Source organism: Myxocyprinus asiaticus, chromosome 22, assembly GCF_019703515.2.
Source record: "Myxocyprinus asiaticus isolate MX2 ecotype Aquarium Trade chromosome 22, UBuf_Myxa_2, whole genome shotgun sequence".
NCBI lineage: Eukaryota > Metazoa > Chordata > Actinopteri > Cypriniformes > Catostomidae > Myxocyprinus > Myxocyprinus asiaticus.
This window is the reverse complement of record NC_059365.1, coordinates 30636313-30657551: the sequence shown is the minus strand read 5'-3', so window position 1 is coordinate 30657551 and position 21239 is coordinate 30636313. Positions and strand designations below refer to the sequence as shown.

Genomic DNA, 21239 nt, shown 5'->3' with positions numbered 1-21239 from the left:
ACATGACTTAAAAATCATGTCATGACAAAAATAATCAGTAAATAGCTGTAACTATTTGTGTGTGTGTGTGTGTTTTCTGCATTGTGGCTGAATTATTGTTTTTATTTGACAAATTTCCCCAAAAATTGTTCTGTGTTATAGTCTCACCCATTCATTTCTTAATCAAATTGGACCGTGAACAACACAAGTATCGCTTTTTTGTCACGCAGCCCAACATTTTTGTGTGTGTGAGTGCTCAGATACTGAATGTGGTAAAAGTATAAGTGAAGTATACATTTTTTTTTATTAAAGAAACATTTTTTTTTCAGTCCAAATTAACCAAATAGCTCACAAGGGTTAATTCATATTAATGTGCATTATTTAAAGATTACTCAACTCAGTTTAATGGAAATTTGCTATACAGCTCAAATGCATAAATCTTAAAAATAGACAAAGATTTTTTGGTGCATTTTGGCAGAAACTGTGGATACAATTGTAACATTTCTTAAGGGTAAATTATGCAATTAACACAGTATTGAAATATGTTGCAGTTTTAGGCTACGACTGCATCCACCTTGGCCTATATGAACAGTAGTGATTATAATTAAGATCATATTAGAACTTCTGTGGCATTTTAATGTTGGAACAGGTTAAAGTTGATGCATTAATTAATGCCAGTTGACACTATGCCCAAACATTACAAGTACTGGCACTACCAGTTTAAGCTTGGATTCCCACAGCATTAATATTTTATTAAAACCATCTGTAGAACCATTTTTGTGGGAAATGTTTCCCTGCTCTGTTATGAAATTGGCCAGGCTAGAATCTGAACATTTGGAATGAATATATTACATCAAACGTTATAAATTGTTTTACATTACAACTTGAGTAACATCTGTATGCAATCTCACCTGTAGGCCTACCTTTTATGTACAATTTACTTTGTAACTTTTACCAATAGGGTTTTTACGAAATTGCCTAAATCACTTTGTATACGTAATATATTTCATTTATAATGAATAAAATAGAGCTGTATTTCATTAACACAAAATAATTGTGTACTTAGCTCATTTCAGATATACAAGAAATAATCTTGAAAGTACTGCAGTGCCATCTAGTGGCAATCAAAAGCAGCACCAAATAGCATTGGTCTGTGAAGAGGTGCTTGTGAGTGCATAGTATCCGCCACTACAGGTACTGTCCAGGCTCATTCCAGAAGAGGGCACCTCAAATCTTATATGGTTTACATAACTGAGGTGTAGCCCTTCTTTCAGCAAAGAATTTAACAAACAAAAAACCAAATACAAACACAAACAAAACACATTATTTTATAACTTTATTTTCAAAAGACTTTGAAAATGAATCTGCTTGAAATAATTAGCAATAAATAAAACAGAATAAGAAAATACAAATGTGAATGTATCTTGTAAATAAATCCACAGAGGCATGTTACAAAATGGTGATTAAAACGCATAAAAAACAACATAATCTAGAATCACAGTGCTACAGGGTTCTCTCCAGGAACACAGTGGAACACTCAGGATTACTAGAACAAGCAAATTTGGAACTTTGATTCAGAGTCAATTTCTGCGTGAAATACTTTAGACACAGATCTATTGATGCAGTTAGTCAACAATTCTAACTGCAACCCTGTACTTTCCAACCTTGACACACAACATGTTGTTCCGTATGATAGAACCTCACAGAATAAATGGAAGAAAATAATGAATTACAATCACACTTTAGAACGACTTAAAAAACAAAAAGAATCAATGGTAAAAAACACTGTCAGAATGAATAAAACTGAGAAAACCATAAAGCCACACTAATACAAGGTAGTTACATCTCAGCAAAACACAAACAATAGATCTTTATTTAACTTAAAAAAAAAAAACAGCTTTTGAGATTAATACATTTTATGCATTTGCATATCACTAAATCTGCTACTTCAGCAATGATCTAAGTATGCAGCAGTGCTAAGGCTCCATAAATATATTTGTGTAGCATATATTAACTTAAGCTACAGCTAGCAAGTTGTGTTATTGCATAGCTAACATGTTCTCAGAGACAGTCTCTGTTTTTGTGAGTGCTTGATGGAAGCATGCACTGATATCAGCGATTCTCAAAGCTGACTAGCTCAAGCACAAGGTTTTTGCATAAATGCGCATTAAGGTGCTTTTGAAAGCTATTAAGAATTAAAATATCTATTTACAATTACGGAAGAATTTGATCGAAAGCAATATTTTACATCAACTTTGACACAAGGTGTGTTACATATTATGTATTATTAAATATTACTCATGTTTTTAAATCTCTGAAATCTTCAGGTTTCCAACAGTGTTAAGCATTGAGATGAATTCAAACACCAGTTATACTACTTGATGCAATACATTTGAAACAATATTCACTAAATATATGGATATGTTTTCTGTAAGAGAAATGTATCAGATTGACAGATAAGGTCAATTTATTTTAAGGTTTTTTTCCCCAAATACTTCACTTCCAATTTTGAGGACAGAAGGGTTGCAAGGGTTAAAGTGACATCTGTAGACGTCAGTTTTTATAGGCAGTGCTTTGGTTTGCATATATGGATTTCTGAAATTTCAGCGACATTTTGGTACACTTATCTGTTTAGGTAAAGATAGCAGAAAGTTCTTAATATTTCCCATTAAAAAATTGTATATTTATGAACAGGAAAACATACTTGTGTAGATTCCATGAATATTTACATCCACATGAAATCTAATTGCAATATTGCTTTTTTCCCCTAACTTTCCACAACCTTGTGTTCTCAGCGTGACTAGCAGTTGCTATAATTAACAAATAATTGAGGACTTTGAAGTCCAGTAAGATGCATGCAAAGCTTTATCGTGTCTACAGGAATCTGGCAGTTTTGGAATTTAATGAAGCATCACAAATGTCTTTAGGTCAGTATTAGGCGTTTTCTGATGGAACGGGTCACCCTGGTCATTTGGGTCTGGCTCGTACCTGCAGCAGGGTGGGTGTCTGTTCCATGATGCGGACCAGCAGCTTGTCGATGTAGTCCTCCAGGTCTCGGACCTGAACTTTCATCTTCTTCAGTTCAGCCTCCCGTTTCTCCAGCAAGGCCTCCTGCACCTCAGTTTCAGCACGCTGCTTCTTAACATCTGTTTCCTGCTGCAGCAGCAGAGCTATCAGCTCCATGTTGGTCATGTTTTGGTACTGAGCCCGGGCCTCTATCTGAGCAAGCTGCACAGGAAACAGAGACATGCTTATGAAAGAAAGACAGTAATGAGGCATGTTATGTAGAGTATGAGACTAAAACTACTATTTAAAATAGAATATAGTAATACTACAGTAGAAAAGTACTATGGCCAAAAAACACCAGTAGTTTCAGCTGATTATCAGTTACACTCAGCTACTTGTGTGTTTCTTTAAATTTCCTCACGCTGCATGTAAGCACAATCTTCTATCAGAGGTAAGTCATTTTGTTGAGTTCCTAAATAACCTCTCAAATCAATATGCTTGTTTCCGTAAGCATCTACATTCGCTTGCCCTGTGTTTTTGCTAAAAGCAGTTTTCCTGCACCTGGGTCCAGCATGTGCTCCACTTTCTTAAAGGGATAGTTCACCCAAAAATAAACATTCTCTTATCATTTACTCACCCTCATGCCAGCCCAGATGTGTATGACTTTCTTTCTTGTGCAGAACCCAAACAAAGATTTTTAGAAGAAATTCTCTGCTCTGTAGGTCCATACAATGCAAGTGAATAGGTACCAAAACTTTACAGCTCCAAAATGCATATAAATGCAGCATAAAAGTAATTCATATGACTCCAGTGGTTAAATCCATATTTTCAGAAGAGATATAAGTGTGGGTGAGAAACAGATCAATATTTAAGTCCGTTTTACCATTAATTCTCCTCCCTGCACAGTAGGTGGCGATATGCACAAAGAACGCGAATCACCAACAACAAAAGAAGAAGAATGTGAAAGTGAAAGTGGAGATTTATAGTAAAAAAGGACTTAAATATTGTTCTATTTCTCTCATATCATATCACTTCTGAAGATATGGATTTAACCACTGAAGTCTTACTTTTATGCTGAAAAAAATAAAAATAAAAAAAATCTGAAATATTCTTCTGAAAATCTTTGTTCAGCAGAAGAAAGTAAGTCACACATCTGGGATGGAATGAGGGTGAGTAAATGAAGAGAGAATTTTTATTTGGTAATAAAAGTGGTTCTTAAATGATTTTGCTTCAGGACACAGATTTTATACTGAACATCAAGTGGAGACCCAACAACACTGAACCAAATCATACAAAAGTAACACAAATTTCCCTAAAATGAATATTACCATGGACTGCATAGACCCAATAATATGCCAAATTACTCACAACCTTTGATTTCATCAACAAAAGGAATGGGAAGCATTTTCTCCTCCCTTTTAAAAGTTGAAAATTGGCACAACTTATTTTGCCATCCAAACTATGCACATGGATACTTGTTTTTATCTGCATTTAGAATAGTTTTTCCCCCCTGAGAACCTCTGCTGTAAGCAATGTTATTGTAACCATTTTGTCAACTTTCACCAGGTCACGACAACATAATACATTTTTGGTTGTAAACTCCGTTTTCCGTTTCATAACGTTACAGTGTTCTAAAGTATGTGGTTATGGAGAGCACTTTGGAGGAAAGTGTGTGGATGATTCCAGTGTGGAGTAGAGGTGTAAACATAGCAAAATTAAAGCGTTTTCAACTAAAAATACTATATATTAGTATGGATGTGGCCTTAGCTACTGAATTAGTCTGTCCTCTCTCTTCAAAATCCTACCCTTCCAAAGAAAAGTCAGCAAACCCGAATGCGCAAAATGGCTGACAGGAGAAGAGCCTGCTATTCCATTAATAAATCGCTTACAGCACCTTTTAACCTTTAATACCTGCGTTTTCTCATCCTCTGTAGTTGTCGGAGGCACAGATCGTCCTGGGTTGATGGTAGACTTGAGTTTCTCCAGCACAGAGCGGCTTTCTAGTTTCTTTTCTGCCTGCATAGTCGTGTTGGTCAAAGGTTTCACTGGGTGAGGGCTGTACAGTGGGAAAAAAGACGATAAATGACTTATGCTGATCTAGGCACATCATCCAGTTCATGGTTATCTGGTGCAGTGTGAGCATTGCTTACTTTCAGCTACTTTTTATACCTTGTGTTTTCTGCAAATAGTTGTTGTAACATGTTATCAGAGGTAACTTGATAGGTAAGTACGTTCAGTACAAGCAACAGCAAACAGTTAAGGAAAAAGCCATGGTTAAAAGTAATGTAAAACAAACAAAAATCTCATCGAAAGAGATCTTATCCAGAATCATGTGCAATTTGTCTCGAGTTTGCTGAGGTGTAAAACTGATCCAATAGCAGGAGCTGTTGCGGAACCATGTTTGAAATGCCAGAGAAAAACACCTACACGAACAGTAAGGGTGTTGAGTTTGTGAATAGTATATCTCAGACAAATGGGTCTTGGAAGAATTTGATGAGAAATGTTTAAGTTCATACTGAAATCTCTAGATTACAGACTTTGGTATCTTGGCAAATCAGAGACATTCTTGAGATCTCTTCTGAAACTCTAGAGGATACGTGTGAGATTACTAGGGTCTTTCTCTAAGGATAAAATTTGAGAAGCAGGAGAGTCATTGCGGTCTAGGTGAAACTGAAGCTATTATTAAGACTTTTCTTTCCTATAAGTGTACTAACAAACAGGTCAGTCTGACTTATAATGATGCTAGGCACCATCAATCTTCTCATAAAACTGGATACATGCAATAAATCTCAGCAATCTAACTCTACAATATTTCCGTATGTCTGTTTAGCTCTACGTAAAAAAATGTAAGGAAGAAAAGAGATGCATAAAGGCAAAAAGCAAGAAAAAAGCAAAGATGAGAATCAAAAGAACGAAAGCACGAGCAAACCAGGAGAAACATCAAAGTATAATGACAGATGGTGCTGGAAAAATGCATTCAAACATTTATCCAATTTATAGCAAGCTGTGAGAGCAAGTGTGTTCTAGGCCAACACCTGAGAGGAGAGGACAGGGAGTGAGTACACTTTTAGAGGCGGTGAGGTCTCACCTGCTCTCCTCAAGGGGCAGGCTGATGTTAGCTGGCTGTATCTCCTCAGATGAGAGGGGGAGTGGTGCATCAACCTGAGGCTGGGCTGTGGAGGAAGTGGAACCCATGCTGGGCGACTCTTTTAGGGAGTTTACAGGAAGGGAAGTGTCAGGGTGGAGGCAGGCATTCTTGCCAGCTAATGGAGTGGTTGAAGGGGAAAGATCACACAAATTGAGGTCTGATGTTGAAGACAATTGAGGATTAGGAAAGCCTGGGAGCGACTCTGTGCTCAAGACCATTTTGGGTGAGCTTGTGGTCGAGCATGGTCTGATGCGAGCTGATGTCATGTCAGTTTTACAGGGGGCTCTGGAACTTCTTGGAGCTACTCTAGCATGCAAGTCCTTAAAGCTGATTCTTTCGTCCTGACTCAAAGAAGACTCCTCGATCTCACTTGTCTTTGAAAATAAGACTTCTGAGGTCAGGTTAATGTCCTTAGATTCTGCTGAATGAACCTTATGCTCTTTTAAAGTCTGTTTACTGGACAGGATGTCCCCACCATCATGTGTAGCTTGTAAAACACCATTTCCCTTTGCTGCCTCAGGTTTGATTTGATTTGTCACAGTGTCACCATGGCTAAGTGTTTGTGTGATCACAGAGATCTCTTTGTTAAGAGACTCACAGTGTGACTTCGAAGTGGTGTTGCAGTGCTCTGTGTGTTCACATGGGTTGACTTCCTGTTCTCCCTGTCCTTCATATGATGTCTCAAAAAGCAATGAACAATCCAAATGGCTATGGTTTGGTGAGTCAGAAACATTATATGTGATATCTTTAAGGGTGTAACTGACACAGCTCTTCTTTGGTGAGAACATTTCCAACTCTGATGCCATTCTGCAGATTAAATCCTCCGGAAATTCTGGTGAGTACTTGGATAGAGTCATACCATTCCCAGAGTCCACATCTGAAAAATTGCTTTGATGCACTTTTAATGCTTTAACACTGTCTTTTTTAATCTCAAAAGGTGGTTGCATCTCCGATGGCGAACTTCCAGAATCAATGAAAGCAAATTCTAAAGAATCTGTATTGTTGTTTGAATCTCTTGGGGAGAGGGTAAACAAGCCAATGCCATTGCTAGTGTTAGTCTTGTGTTGTCGCTTAGTGGAGGCCTTTTGCTTTGGATCTATTTCACAGGAAGAGTTCAAATCATGCTTTGGTTGAGTCTGAGGGGAACTGCAAAGCGATTCGGTCACTGTGGTTTCCCAGTCAGATGAGAAGCACAGTGTTTCAGGTACTGTGTACTCAAATTCAGAATGGAGGGAACTTCCAAGTGTCTCCTCGCCAAAACCATTCAGAGAACTGTTAGAAATGTTGTTTGTTTCAAAAGTGGGTCCGGTCAAATTAGGACAACCTCTTTCTGGTGAATTTTTTTCATCCAATCCACTGTGCAACTCTGTTTCCACTGAAGGACACATCTTGTTGTACCCTACTGAAGTCATGCTGTGCAAGTCTTTAAAAGGCTCTTTATCTGAACATAAAATTAGAGAGTTCCTCTTCATGTCATCCTCCCTCACATGCTGCAGGGAGGCAAAGTCCGTCTGAAAGAGGAAGCAGGCCTCTTTCTGCACAGCCAGCTCTTGGGCTCGATCCAACCAGCTGTCAGAACACCTCTCCCTGGCTGGGACTTGGGTCCTCGTGGATCTACGTGGTGGTAGAGGTGGGAGATCCCATGGCTTAGGAAAAGCCATATCAACTTCATCAACTCTCAAACTATTGTTTGGTTTATAACCTTCATCCACCATCTGGTTGGTGTTTGGTGCCTGTGAGAGAAATGGTGCTGATGGTGGTCTAGTTGGAGTTCCCATTGGCGATTTTAGCCGGCTGCTGGCGAATGCCTCAAAATCATCCCATTCCCCAGTCCTTTCACACAAAGAGTGGTTTGGATGAATGTTCGAGTTGTTGGTGCCTGGTGTCTCGGGCATAATGGAGGGAAGTGACATCTGCCTGGCCATACTCCTGGGTCTCTCTCGCTTTATTGCGGACATTTTGTTCTGCAGTCCGTTATGGAGGGGGCTGGGGAGGCCATGTCCTACAGAGATAGCTGGATAATGATAACCAGCAGTTGGAGACTTCAGTGTTTCCTCAGCTATAAGATCCTCAAAAAATGGGTTTTGTTGTAGCCGTGTGAGGAAAGGGTTGGAGGGAGAGATGGAAGGGGGTGATGGGGATGGATGGGTGAATGGGTTGGTTTGATTGCCACTAGAGGGAGACACAGATGTGGTAGAGCAATCAAGGGGGAGAGAGCTTGGTGGCTGATTGGGTAAGCAAGGGAAGTGGGGAGAGGGGGTGCCTGAGTTGCTCTCTAGCTTAGGAGAGGCTCCCAGCCTGTGGAGGGAAGGCACAAGTAGTCCTCTTAGTCATAGTGTGTAATGGGCCATAGTGTCTAGCTATAGGTGGAGGTAGAGAGAGAGACAGTTCTTCTCTATTACAGAAAAGGTCAAAAAACAGTGTTTGCATTCAAATTTGTTTATGTTTTGTTCTGATGCCACTTGGGGTACCTCAGATATAATGTGTCTGTAAGGTTTTGACCAGCTTGCAAACTGTGTTGATAAATCAATACTGTGGTATAACTAGAACATTATGCTATGCCAACAGAGCACAAAGAGTTTCGAAAATAAATCAGGTGTAAACTATAAGACAATGGTTGGGTGAGTTGAAAATAATGCTGCTTAACGCAAAGATGAAATTACTCAAAAGTGAAAAAATGTCATACAAATAAATAAATTTAATACATTTGAATTTTATATAAAATAGCTGATGTTTTGGATGCTTCAGCAAATTTATGGAACCTGAAAAACTGCACAGAACTGTTTTTGGTTGAAAACTGCACAGAAGTCACTCTTTGAAAAAAATCTGTTGACCTATGTTCTGCAAAACAAGAGCAATATAAAGGAATGAGATGGAAAATGCTACTGCAGTAATTGTTGCATCAGCATATGAAAGCAGCTCCTTGTGCTAAGAATATTCTCTGAGGATCAAAATGCAGGCTGACATTTAAAGCCATTCCCTTAAAACTAGGGCTGGGTTTTGATACAGAATTCCCTATTCGATTTGATACATTTGACTAATTTCTATTCAGTTTTTAATGCAATTTGAATTTATTTGGCTTGTTGGGGTATATTTCAGTTATAATGTCCTTGTTGCTTACATATGAAAGCAATTTGATGATTATCAATACCAATTTCAATACCACAACAAAACACTAAATAGTTTGAGTAAACATTGTTTCAAGATATCCAGGGGTGTAAAAAGTACTCAGAAATGATACTTAATTGAACATAAGGATACTGAGTGAAAATTGTGCTCAATTAAAAGTCCAAGTACCTAGCCAAAAACATACTTGAGTGAAAGTAAAAAAGTATTCACATTAAATTGTACTTAAGGATAAAAAAAATTACTTTTGAAATCAAGACAGGAGATTGTGTGAGAGAGGATGTTGTTTAATTCGATTGGTTTGTTATGTCACGTTTTTATTGTCTCTGAAGACTGTCATATCAAGTCATACCTGTCATGCCTGGTCAAGACTCATGTACAATAACTACATTTTTGCAAAATGATTTTATGTGGCCTGTTGTACGTAACATGGTAATGTCCTGGTGGAATGAACACTACAGGCGCTAAAACAACAATGAATTTTATCCCCTTTCACTAAAATCACGAGTAAAACGTCAGAATATCAGTTCATAAACACTTTTCACTCTGTTCCTCACACAATGCTATCTTATGACATATAAATACTTTTACTATAGCACATGACTCATTTTAACGTTTGCATTACATGCATTACAACAACATTTACAAGCTTGTTTAAGTGTGATCAATTTGCGTGGTAGCTCAACTGATAGAGTGTTGCATATGTGATATAAAGACTCGGGGTACGAGTCCTGAAGAGCACGTGAGTCGACACGTGAGCCGAATGTGTCATAGAAGCATCACACAGTGACGTGTTTTTCATGTCGCTATGCTTTTTCTGACACTATCGGTTAGGTTTAGGTTTAAGGTAGGGAGGTCAGTTTTGTTTATTTAAATGTCGATAGAACATTAACCTTAAAAACCTCATCTGTTCGGGAGAACATTTCACTCGCTTTTACAGAAATTAGAAAATGAAAAGTGATCTTAAAGATTCTCGTTATTTGTGTTGTTTATCTCTCTTCTCTCTTTTTCTTTTGGCCTTTTAACAAGATCAACCAGTGGTTGTCTTGCAGTTGACGTAATGAACACCCCTGGCATAGAGTTAAATATCGATCTTGAGATTTTATGAATCTAGGAATGCTCAGCTAAAATAAATTTTTTTTACCCAGCCCTATCCCTTTTTGAAGAATGCCTGACAGTCAAATACAGATCATGGTGTACAGCTATTTGTGAGAGACACGATCAAGGTCAGACATGCTTTATTTTCTCTTTTGTACTGTAACATAAAACCTAGCGTCAGTAGCCTTGCTTGGCCTTCACTCACCTTGGCTTGTTCTGGGAGTCACCGGAGCCAAACCATCCTCTGCGTCTGCCCTCAAGAGCAGCAGAAACCTGGCTCTGCTCTGGCTTGGCTGGGAGAGAGTCGCTCCTTCCACTAGAAAACAGAGTTTTCCTAAACTTTTTTCCTTTATCCACCACTTCCATAACCCCAGAAGATGCTGCCTGAGGTCCCGTGGCCTGCACTGGCTTTCCCTCTGACATGGCAGCTCCCTGGGTCTGGCTTATAGCCCTGTCTGCATCCCCGTCCTCTTTCTTGCTCTTTTCAATGGACCAGCCTCTCCCATCGCTCTTCTGTGAGTCCTCACCGCGTCTGGTGAGGTTCTGGAGAGAGCGAGAAAGGGGTGCGCATTTCTCCAGCAGGGAGCGCTTGGCTGGGAGGTTGCCTGGACTTTTGGGGCTGACAGGTTCGGATGAGTAGATATGGCTACCGTTGATGCAGAGTGTGGATTTGGAGAGGGCCATGCTCTGGCCTTTTAGAGTTTCCACTGTAGTGCTGGGCCGAGAAACACTTGTGATCTTACTGGCCTCATCACTATGTGCACGCTTGTGGGTCATCACTTTAGGATCCGTGAAAACTGTTAGAGAGAAAAGGTACAGTATAAACAGATGGTTCAAGGTTCAGTATGACTCCAACAGATAATTTAAAGACCTAATGAAATCAAAATCGGAGTTTTGTGGCTTTTAGTTCATTTGAAAACTATCTACATATGTTAGTGTACTCCTAAATGTTGCCTGAATTCACTTTGATGAGATATACAGATCTAAAATGTACAGTATTTCTGGACCAAATAAATCAATGGACCAAAAATATTGATGACTCATCCTGCACTATACAGATTTTTGTCCAATCAAATGCTGTAGAATGAGAATGTTCCTCTGCCTAATACCACCTGCAACCATTTAGCATACAGCAAATCACTGTTCATGGTTGTGACATATTAAAGTCTATTGGCTATTTTAAAACTAAAGGACCACCCCTTCAATATGTCCCGCCCAAAGGTCTAGTTTCAATAGGAAATACATCAACACAGTACAGAAAACAGCGCTTGCCAAACAATTTCATTGGTAGTTAAAGGAGATTTGAAAACCGCCCTAGTGTAAATGCATATTTAAACAGACATACGCTATATTGAATTCCTAAATTTAATGATTATTTAAACTACAATATATAAATATACACTACAGTGAATTCTCACTGTTAATCTCTTCCAATAGTTGCCTGACCTTTTATACCTCCTTCACTGTCCATGCGGAATGGCTCCATCGGTCTGCTGCTGTAGATCGGAGTTCTAGACAGCTCTATCGGGACGAACGGATCGCCGGAAGATGATGCCATGCTACTGTCTGAAGCCAATGACGAACAAGATCGCGTGTCTGAATTCTTCCGCAGTTTTCCTTTCAGAAAGAAATCTTTCACCTTACTCCTCTGTTCATCAACCCCTTCCTCCTCACCCGGTTCATCCAGTCCTCCATCTCCCGCAAAGGGCGGACCTACAGACCCTGACAGGGCGGCGAAGCGGCCAGGTAAAATGGCGGAGGAGGATTCCATGTCCCCTCTCTTCCTTCCTGTGACACGGTCCTTCAGCTTTCCAAAGGCCGAACGAGGCTTGTCATTTACAGTCAGATCATACATACTGGCGGTCATGTTGTTGCGGGTAAATTGGACAGTCACCTGCAGCTCCCCCCGCTCCTTCTCTTTTCGACCAGCCTTGGAGTGCAACCTGAGCCACCTTAAATACAGAATGCAAAAACATCAGCTGAAAGCAATTTTATAGAGGAAGATCCATCCGATCTTTCCCTTGGCTAATTGATTTGTTTTAAGTGTTTCAATACCTTTCAGAAATTATCATAAACATAATGGTGTCGTTTTTGCAGAAATACACACCTTAAAGCAGAAGTGTTATTTATTTTAACTTTAATATACTTTCTCCCATCTCAGCTTGATATGTAAAGACAGCATTCGTCATTCAAAAGCTGATTTCCCCAAGTGTAAACGCTGTGGCACTTTCAAACCATTGCTCTGTTTATTTGAGCATACTGTACTGACCAGCCCAACACAGCAACATTGGCTTAACCAATGGTGTGAGTTTGGGGCGGGACTATCCGCTTGTCCGACCAATGGCAGGTGAGGGGAGTGTTCAGGAAACCTGATCATTATTGTTCAAATTCTGTTTGGGTTCTAGTGGTGCAGAAATTGCACACTGAAGCTTTACTTTACTCCAGTATGAGTAAACAGATGCAAGCACTTGGGCAACACATTGCCTATATGCGGTCCGGTTGAACACATAACTGGCGTTTCTGTGGTGGTAATCTCAGAACTCAACAGTGTTGTGTGTAATGCAATACTAAATAATGAATTACTGTAATTAAATTATTTTTTCATTGAAAAAGTAAAGAGATTACTCTTAAAATTTCAGTAATTTAATTAGTTACTTCTGATGTAATTGCATTAAATACTGTATAGACTACAGAAAAATTCTATATAAAACAATAGTGAATTTAAAATCGAAATGTAAAATATAATGTTAAAATGTTTTCTAATTAAATGCAGCCCCCTTAAATTCTTTGGCCAGTTCATGAATAATTTATTTGATTTTATATGATTTATTTGAAAGAATTAAAAGAACAGTTTCATGTCTATCCTTGTATTTTTCATCTGGTCGAGGTTGATAAGGGTTTTAGACAGTTATTAGTAATAAGTAATGCAATTACTGTTCAGACAGAGAAATTAGTACAGTAATCTAATTACACTGTAGAAGATGTAATTAGTAGTTAGTAATTAATTACTTTTTTAGAGTAACTTACCCAACAGTGGTACTCAAGGGAGCAATAGTGTTACATTTAAAAGCCTGTGCCATTAAAATGGATGTGTTATTATTCAGGTAACTTCATATAAATATATTGACTTTACCTTACTTACTCAGCAGTATTCTCGTCAAACTGTTGCTGCACCATGACAGTAGTTCACTTGAAAGAGAAAACTCACAGTAGAGAGGCATTAGTGTGAACTATCCACTTCTACTGTGAGTTTTCTCTAAGTGCCACTTTTGGGAACGTTAAGAATGCAACACGTACTTGCATTGTATTATGAATTGCAGTCTTACACATTTTGGAATGCAGCTATGCACAAAATTGAGCTTGTGCAGCTAAAAGCATCTGTGTTCACATACTTGCAAAGAAGTTTTATGGCATTCACATACTTGTGTTTCGGCTTTGAGGGTGAATCTCACAAAGCATGTCAAGAACTATTTTTTACTATATAAAAAAATATTTTCCATAAAATATGAAGCCTAACTATTAAGATTTCTTGCATGTGCTTTAAGCTGAAGTATGTAACTGTTAAAATACTTTTTCCTATACCAGCTTAATACACTGATCAGCCACAACATTAAAACCACTTGCCTAATATTGTGTAGGTCCCCCTTATGCCACCAAAACAGCGCCAACCCACGTCTCAGAATAGCATTCTGAGACGCTATTCTTCTCACCACAATTGTACAGAGCGGTTATCTGAGTTACCATAGACTTTGTCAGTTCAAACCAGTCTGACCATTCTCTGTTGACCTCTCTCATCAACAAGACATTTCTGTCCACAGAACTGCCGCTCACTAGATGTTTTTTGTTTTTGGCACCATTCGGAATAAATTCTAGAGACTGTTGTGTGTGAAAATCCCAAAAGATCAGCAATTACAGAAATACTCAAACCAGCCCATCTGGCACCAACAATCATCCATGCGTTTATCTAATCAGCCAATCATGTGGCAGCAGTGCAGTGCATAAAATCATGCAGATATGGGTCAGGAGCTTCAGTTAATGTTCACATCAACCATCAGAATGGGGGAAAAAATGTGATTTCAGTGATTTGGACCGTGGCATGATTGTTGGTGCCAGATGGGCTGGTTTGAGTATTTCTGTAACTGCTGATCTCCTGGGATTTTCACACACAACAATCTCTAGAATTTACTCAGAATGGTGCCAAAAACAAAAAACATCCAGTGAGGGGCAGTTCTGTGGACAAATATGCCTTGTTAATGAGAGAGGTCAACAGGGAATGGCCAGACTGGTTCAAACTGACAAAGTCTACGGTAACTCAGATAAACGCTCTGTACAATTGTGGTGAGAAGAAGCATTCTGAGATGCGGGTTGGTGCTGTTTTGGTCGCATGAGCGGGACCTATACGATATTAGGCAGGTGGTTTTAATGTTATGGCTGATCGGTGTATGCAGAGACAACTATAAGTAAACCATTCAGAGGTTTGTTTTCTGGAAAACTGTAAACGCTGTGTCTCTGTGGCACTATAAAGATTCCAGTGTTTGTTTTGAGCAACCTGCTTAGACCCACCCCAACAAGGTTACTCAACCAATCCGTGAGTTGGGGCAGGACTATCTCTTGGTTTGATCAATGGCAGATGAGGGGCATATTCAGAAAGCTGTTTTGAACAAGTGTATCTGTCTGCATCCTGCAAAACTACAAGGAACACCCACTTCACGACACGCCCACTACACATAACACCCCCCTTGGATCATCAAGTGATTCTATTGGCTACAAGAACTTTTGAAATCCTATACAATCGCTGTATGATTAATTTTCTATTAACTCCTTAAATATGACAAAGAATAACTTTTAAATTATGTCAAATATCATTTTATTAAACGGAAGATATAAATGTTAAATTGAACTTACTTGTTTAATGTGACATTTTGTGGAAGTGCTATTTACTCTATTCCTGAAGGTGTTTGTACAATTTATGCTTGTTCAATAATAATAAAAAAATATATAAATGGCAAGATAAATATTTATCTGTTCTGTTTTCTCTAGTTAGTTTACAAGCTAATTGGTTAGCCTATTAGCTTAGCATACTTCTCTTCACTTTCATTAAATTTCTTGTCACTGTCGCCACCTAGTGATACGGCGGTATGATTGAATTCAAAAGAACTATTAATTTGCTGTATATTTAATGATTTTACAAACTTTTCATTTTAAATATATGTGGTTATGGTTAGGTTTAGAGTTATGGATAGGTGTAGGTGTTTATGGCTGCTGCGGGACTCCAAATAAATACAACAAACAGTGTTTGAATGTGGCATTCAACTGTTCCAAGACTTCAGGATTTCGCTGGATATTTAGAGGTGGCGTAAACTGTAGTGGCCGTGTCTTGTAGTAGTTTTGCAGGACGCAGACAGACCCCTCTCTTTTGAAAACATTGTTTATTTTTGCAATTCCGTTCGGTGGCACTAGTGGCCCAGAAAATACATCAGCTTTAACTGTCATGAAAAGAATGTGACAATGCAAAAAATAAATATAGGCTTCTTGTCTTTATCCAAAATGTAATAGTGCTTATCTTTCTCTTTTGATTTTGAGGTGATCCTGGAGATTCATTCTTAAATTGATATACTAATGTTATGCTCTTTTATAACATTGGTTTACAATTTCCTGCAACATATTGAACCAAGAATCTCCACGTTTCTAAAACATTACCTATAATACAGTGCAAACACAAATGGGGGCCTCTTAAACTAATGTTACTGCCTTTGTATGGTGCCGTCCCTTTGTCTCAGAAAGAACCAGTGGTGAAACTATTTCCTCCATTTCCGGTACAACAAAGGACCTCATGTGTACACACGTGCAGAGAGCCAAGACAAACGCCTTGAACTGGGAAAGAGTAGAAGAGAGAGAGAGAGAGACCCAGTGAGAAAGAGAGGGAGAGAGGTGCAGCTCTGAGCTCAATTAAAGCCAGATGTGCAGAATAGCCTCACGCCTACATTGACATTTAATAATGCAGTATACTGTGTGCAGAGATGGACATTTCTCCATGAGACTTTCCATGTGACTTAAAGCAAAGAGGCTTTGAATGTCATCAGTCAATAATCAGGTGTGCTTTATGGCAAGCATCAATATTATTGCTCATACTTTGGGTTAGGGACAGACATTAATGATACCTCCAATCATCCTTATTGAGAGAGGTTGTGCTATTGCTCTTTTAAGAGATCAGACTTACAATTTTTGCCTGCCTTATTATAAAACGGGTGAAAAAGTCCCATAGGCTTGCATTGAAGAAGGGACATTTTTGGACCACTTTTCCTTTGTTAACTAAATAAATTTTGCTAGTTAAAACAGTATACTGCATTTCAGAGCTAGGCGTGAGAATAAAGTAAGGCTTATCAAAAATGATAATAACAATGTTATTGTTGCTCAGCATGCCTCACTGACTTCCTCCCCACTTGTTTATAAAGGCTTCAGCCAAGAGGCCCCCACCACCCTCCATCTCTTTCCTCCCCTCCCATAACAAATTATTCTCTTTCATAATGACTACACCACTAGATATGAAGTTGAATTTCAATTACCTTAGATATGTGAGCTACGAACCAAGAGATACCTTCAAATGCAAAAGATTTGTCTAAAAACAAGATTCCAAGAAGGTTACGTCTTATAGAGTGCAGTGAAACGTGTTTGTTGTGCTTCAGTTCAGTGCAGACTCTGTGACCATTCTGAAACACACACTGGTACTGCCCGCTGTGGAGGCATGACTCTGAGCCAGCATTACGCAGGCAGTCAGATGAGGACTAGACGAGGCATGCCTCTCCAAGTATGTTGCTATCGTGTTCATAAAAAAATCATATCACATTACTCTGGTATTCAAAACTGTCTTGGTTTTGCACTTCAATGAATTGCTTGCATGGCTTCAGCCACCATGCATTTGTATATTAGGTGCAAAAAACATATAGCAGTAATTCAAGCTATTTAAGTTTTGACAGGCAGCCAAAGAATCTTCCTGAAATTCTGTTATGTTGTGAATGTCTGTCCAACAGTGAAATGAGTGCACAGAAATTCTTTCATCCAAAATCACAGGCTCAGGGTTTTGGCACGCTTGTGTCAAATATCCCAGCACCATATCTACTGAAAACGAAGGCATCTATGCCTTAAAAGAACATTCAGCTAATTGAACTTAATTATTAAGTAAATATAGGGCTAGTTTTATCTTAAATGGGTTGTTCACCCAAAAATGAAAATTCTCTTATCATTTACTCACCCTCATATCAACTCATGTATGACTTTCTTTCTTCTGCTGAACACAAACCAAGATTTTTAGAAGAATATCTCAGCTCTGTTGGTCCATACAATGCAAGTAAATGGTGACCAGAACTTTGAAGCTCCAAAAAGCACATACATGCAGCACAAAAGTAATCCACAAGACTCCAGTGGTTTAATCCATGTCTTCAGAAGCGATATGATAGGTGTGGGTGAGAAAAAGGTCAATATTTAAGTCCTTTTTTTTTTTTACTACAAATTCTCCTCCCTGTCCAGTAGGTAACATTATGCACGAAGAATGTGAATCACCAAAAACAAAAAAGGAATGTGGAAGTGAACGTGGACACTTATAACAAAATTATGGCATATTGTTCAATTTCTCACCCACACCTACCATATCACTTCAGAAGACATGAATTTAACAACTGGAGTCTTATGGATTACTTTTATGTTGCATTTATGTGCTTTTGAAGCTTTAAAATCTTGGTATCTTGGAGCTGAAATATTCTTCTAAAAATCTTCGTTTGTGTTCAGCAGAAGAAAGAAAGTCATACACATCTGGGATGGCATGAGGGTGAGTAAATGATGAGAGAATTTTCATTTTTAGGTGAACTATTCATTTAAGGACACATTCATTCAAGTCACTCCTTCAGATTGTCATGTGGGGATGCTAGAAAAAGGGTGAAACAACAGTAACAAAAAGTATCAAGGTATTTCTATTGATTTTTTATTTTTTTTAACTCGCACTATGGTAACACCATGCACATTGGAGAACCATGTAAATCAATTCCCCATGGTTTACGAATATGATGAAAATTATTCAGTACCATGCTATGTATCAAAGTACCATGGTATTACCATGATACATTACTGTAGCATGGTACTGCCACAGTACTTAAAGAAAAAGTCTTAAGAAGGCCCTCGACTAGAGGCACATTAACTGACCCTATTATTAGCTCTAATACTCACTCGTTTCTAGGACACATTCCATCCTGAAAAACTTTGTCCAGGGGAACAATAGTTTGACCGAGAAACACGTCCAGCCCGATGAGCACCCGATGCATCACGGTGAGCACCAGGTTACTGCTCCCGGGCGGGTAGGCGCTCATCCCTCCAGCCTCCAGCAGGCCGGGCAGCAGCTCAAACGAGCACTCCTCATTCCACTGCGGCTCCTCTGCCTTCTCCACCAGGCCGGTGGTGTACTTCTCCTTGCCGACCTGGATGATAGTGTAAACATAGCGGCTGCCTTGCTTTCCCTTCGTCCGCAGACCCCTCGCTCGAACGACGGTCACATTGACATGAGTGGGGACCCATCTTTGATCATCGTCGTCCAGGCTGATCAGAGGCATCCCTGCAGTTGTTTTGGATTCTCCACGCAGAATGACACTTGCGCACTGGATAACTATGCGCTGCCCGCGCCCTTGCGCCCATCCGTCGCATGAAGTTGCAGTGAAAATCTCTGCATAATCGTGCAGTTTTATTCCGAAAAACGTCCGACGCAGAACGACACCTCACAGTCGTAACGCTGATACACAGAACAAAATTCCTCGCAAGACTAAACTTCACGTCAACTTACTGTTTTGGACCCTTGGCGCGTCAGCACCACAGATTTTTGACAATTCACTGCGCCCCTGCTGGGCGGCCCGCCCTCCAACATTGTGTGGGGGCTCCGCAGTAAAGTATCCAGTGGAATTAAAGAGAAAGGCAGCCAAAATCTGTGCCGCTATACTTCATATCAGCACATAAAACACGTAGGCTACGACTCAACTGTTATTATTTAGCAGAGGTAAATAGTTTGAGCTCCACTAGTTGAGAATTATAAGTGGGAAATAACTTCTCCAGACTGGAGCCACTCAGTGCAGAAAGCCAACCAAAGGCCTTTCAAACATCAGGGGCCCGCCCCCCCATATTACTATTATTACACGCAATGAATGCATAGGAATAAAAACCAAAACAAGTAAATAGATGTTCAAAAACAATAACAAGTAAAACAACAACAACAACAACAACAACAAATGACTCAAAATAGCGATTCATTCATGAATTGGGCATCGCTAGTTCTGATTCTTAACAGGTGACAGAAAATATATTTAAAACATTTTAGCCAGTCTACAACCCAAATAACCAACGTTTATTTAATAACTAACAATTAAGTTCCACTGTTCCACCTGGTCCGTTCCAACAAAAATTGTTCAAGGCTCGAGCCCCAAATGTTTTGCCCTAGCAATACCCCTGATTTTGACTAGTCAAAACTCAAATTACAATAGTTCACCCAAAAATGAAAATTCACAAAGAAAAAGAATCTTCCTGAAATTCTGTTATGTTGTGAATGTCTATCCAACTGTGAAATGAGTGCAGAGAATCTCTTTCACCCAAAATCAAAGGCTCAGTGTTTTGGCACGCTTGTGTCAAATATCCCAGCACCATATCTACTGAAAACGAAGGCATCTATGCCTTAAAAGTACATTCAGTTCATTGAACTTGTAGTAACTATAGGGCTAGTTTAATCTTAAATAGATAGTTCACCCAAAAATGAAAATTATCTCATTATTTACTCACACTCATGCCATCTCAATTGTGTATGACTTTATTTCTTCTGCAGAACACAAATTCAGATTTTTAGAAGAATATTTCAGCTCTGTATGTCCATACAATGCAAGTGAATGGGTGCCAAAATGTTGATGCTCCAAAAGCACATAAAGGCAGCATAAAAGTAATCCATAAGACTCCATTGGTTAAATCTATATCTTTAGAAGTGATATGATAGGTGTGGGTGAGAAAAATCAATACTTAAATCCATTTTTGCTAGAAATTCTTCTCCCTGCCCTGTAGGGGGTGTATGCATGTGAAAGTGAAAGTTAAAGTGGAGATTGACTGAGCAGGAAGGAGAATTTATTGTAAAAATTGACCAGTATATTAATCTGTTTCTCACCCAACCTATCATATCACTTCTAAAGACATTGATTTAACCACTGGAGTCATATGGATTGCTTTTATGCTGCCTTATGTAATTTTTGGAGCTTCAAAATTTTGCCACCCATTCACTTGCATTTTAAGGAACTACAGAGCTGAAATATTCTTCTAAAAATCTTCATTTGTGTTCTGCAGAAGAAAGAAAGTCATACACAACTGGGATGGCATGAGGGTGAGTAAATGATGAGAGAATTTTCATTTTTGGGTGAACTATCTCTTTAACTAGTAGGGTACAATGGGGCTAAAGGCCCCTCGGGGTAAAATGCACTTTTGATTTTATTTTCTCCCAAAACACCGAATAGCACCAAAAATTACCACAGCACTTTCCTTAACACCTGTATGTCACTATACACCACAAAACATTCCTGATTCATGAGATCATTGCATGCAGTGTCTAAAGTTTGATTTTGAGATAATTTTATCTAATATTTAATCATTTTTCGAATGTTGCAAATTTATGTAGCTAACGAGAATCCCTGAAATTATTAAATGTATTAAATTAAAAGTTTTTAATAACTGTCTAATAAGTGAAAAGATAGTTTTTGGGGTAAAAAGCCCCCCTGTTGCAGGGGCTAAAGGCCCCAATAAAACACATTGTTTTTCTTAAGTGGGGGAATAGATTTGTTCTGAAAAATGTTCAAAGTGTGCTCACATTGAC

At 38.8% G+C, this 21239-nt stretch overlaps 1 protein-coding gene across 3 annotated transcripts; it reads right to left on the bottom strand.

Annotated features, from left to right (window-relative positions):
* Positions 1-1311: 1311 nt before the first annotated feature.
* On the bottom strand, positions 1312-19270 carry LOC127412607 (rab11 family-interacting protein 1-like). Of its 3 annotated transcripts, none has more exons than XM_051649087.1 (6): positions 18578-19270; positions 11813-12309; positions 10563-11154; positions 6074-8431; positions 4897-5041; positions 1312-3207 (listed from the first exon to the last, which is right to left on the bottom strand). In XM_051649087.1, the coding sequence occupies exons 1-6, from the start codon at positions 18955-18957 to the stop codon at positions 2947-2949; spliced, it is 4233 nt and encodes a 1410-aa protein (XP_051505047.1). In that variant the 5' UTR covers positions 18958-19270; the 3' UTR covers positions 1312-2946. The 3 variants fall into 3 exon arrangements, with proteins under 3 accessions (XP_051505047.1, XP_051505046.1, XP_051505048.1); XM_051649086.1 differs by having other exon boundaries at positions 11804-12309; positions 18578-19269; XM_051649088.1 differs by lacking the exon at positions 18578-19270 and adding an exon at positions 16924-16994 and having other exon boundaries at positions 1313-3207; positions 11804-12309.
* Positions 19271-21239: the final 1969 nt, after the last annotated feature.

Excerpts from the sequence above, each read along its gene's own strand:
- LOC127412607 (XM_051649086.1), bottom strand. The coding sequence starts at position 18,957 with ATGCCTCTGATCAGCCTGGACGACGATGATCAAAGATGGGTCCCCACT. Across the intron at positions 12,310-18,577 it reads GGAATGTGTCCTAGAAACGA|GTGGCTCAGGTTGCACTCCA; the intron begins GTGAGTATTAGA and ends TCTGTATTTAAG. Across the intron at positions 8,432-10,562 it reads GACTCCCAGAACAAGCCAAG|GCTGGGAGCCTCTCCTAAGC; the intron begins GTGAGTGAAGGC and ends TTCCCTCCACAG.